Source organism: Odontomachus brunneus, unplaced genomic scaffold, assembly GCF_010583005.1.
Source record: "Odontomachus brunneus isolate Ranch 3 - 2012 unplaced genomic scaffold, Obru_v1 Obru_scaffold_218, whole genome shotgun sequence".
NCBI lineage: Eukaryota > Metazoa > Arthropoda > Insecta > Hymenoptera > Formicidae > Odontomachus > Odontomachus brunneus.
Window position 1 is genome coordinate 484,078 of NW_022639668.1, and position 1,735 is coordinate 485,812.

Sequence of the window (1,735 nt, forward strand, 5' to 3'; positions counted from 1 at the left end):
AATATACAAAAGCTGCACAACGATAACAAAACTGTCGTTAACTCCAATAACGAATTACAGAATTCCAGCACAGCACTGGAATTCTATAACTCGTTACTGAAGTTAACGACAGTTTCGTTATCGTTACGCAGCTTTTGTATACCGTAGAAAAGCTGCGCAACGATAACGAAACTGTCGTTAACTCCAATAACAAGTTACAGAATCCCAGCACTGGTAGCACAGACTCACGTCAAAATGACGTCCAAATCTGGTTAGTTCATGACCAAAAATGACCAAGGAATGACCAAAAATGTCGTGAAAGTGTCGTTAAAATGACGGTCTAATGTCACAGACCGATGACGACATTTTAGAAGACTTAATGACGTTTTATGATATCTCTAAACGTCAATAATACGTCATTAAGACGTTGTACAGAAACGTTATTAAGACGTCACGAAAAACATCTTAAAGACGTCGTTATTTAGTCACTTGACGTCAATCGACCAGTTATAACTAGTTTTTTATGTCATTTTGATGTGAGTCTGCTACTTGGGATGTTATTAACAGTGATGTTAATGTCATTAATAGTGATTCTCTATTAATTCGCAGCCGCAGCCGTATAGCTTCCAATACGAAGTCGTCGATCCGCCAAGTGGTAATGATTATGCTCAACGCGAGAGCAGTGACGGCAATGTTGTTCAAGGAGAGTATAGAGTCCTGTTGCCAGACTCGAGGACGCAAATCGTCCGCTATATGGCTGATGACGTGAACGGATACAACGCGGATGTTCAGTACGAGGGACAGGCTCAATTCCCCCGTGGAGGTGGTCCAGGAGGATATCAGGGAGGTGGTTTCGGCGGCGGTTACCAAGGAGGTCAGAGTAATTTCTATTTTATTTTTAGTGTAAAAAAATCACATTATTTAAGAATAGACATTATAAGAATATTTAAAAATTGTTTTAGGCCTAGTTGCATATTATTTTGATTTTAAGCGAGACTTAAATATATGTTCGTCTTTATTTAGAAATAAAGATAAAGATAGATATATGTTTAAGTTTCGTTTAAAGCCAAAATAATATTAGTACCAGGCCTTCGTCGCTTAAATCATTTCAGTTCGCGAAACATCGGAATCAGACAAGAATTCACGCGGCTCAAACCCGAAAACCAAATCTAATATCCTTGTAAATATATTTGTAAAATGCTCCAAAAACTATCTTTCCCCTTGAGTCAATAAATAGTCTTAAAATTAATGTGACAGAATAGTAGGTTGATAAGAAATGCGGTATATCATATTAACTTTGAAGCTACCCAGACAGCACGAGCTCTAAAAATGACGCATAAGATACTTACTCAAAGATATCTTTTAGTTGTGTTTATATCTTTAAAAGATGATTATAAAGATGACTAAAAGGTATCTTAAAGTCATCTTATGTATCATTTTTAAATCTCATGCTGTCTGGGTATTTAATGAATGTTAAAAAAAAGAATAGTTTTCGGAGCATTTTACAAATATACTTAAGCGATTTGGAGCCCTATCCTTGAATATGCGAGTAAAATATGCATGCGGAAATCTATGGTATACATAACGTGAACTATAGGATTTCATGCACATCTTATTCGCACGATATTGAAAATCGCCACTATGAAATGTTCTTTCATGTAAATATGTGTGTGTGTGTGTGTGTGTGTGTGTGTGTGTGTGTGTGTGTGTGTGTGTGTGTGTGTGTGTGTGTGTGTGTGTGTGTGTGTGTGTGTGT

At 36.8% G+C, this 1,735-nt stretch overlaps 1 protein-coding gene across 1 annotated transcript in view; it reads left to right on the top strand.

Annotated features, from left to right (window-relative positions):
• Positions 1–1,735, top strand: part of LOC116852360 (ATP-dependent RNA helicase A-like) — a 7,227-nt gene that overhangs the window by 4,016 nt on the left and 1,476 nt on the right. Inside the window, exon 3 of the mRNA XM_032832637.1 lies at positions 589–853. Coding sequence (XP_032688528.1) covers positions 589–853 — 265 coding nt within the window. The remainder of the gene's footprint in view (positions 1–588; positions 854–1,735) is intronic.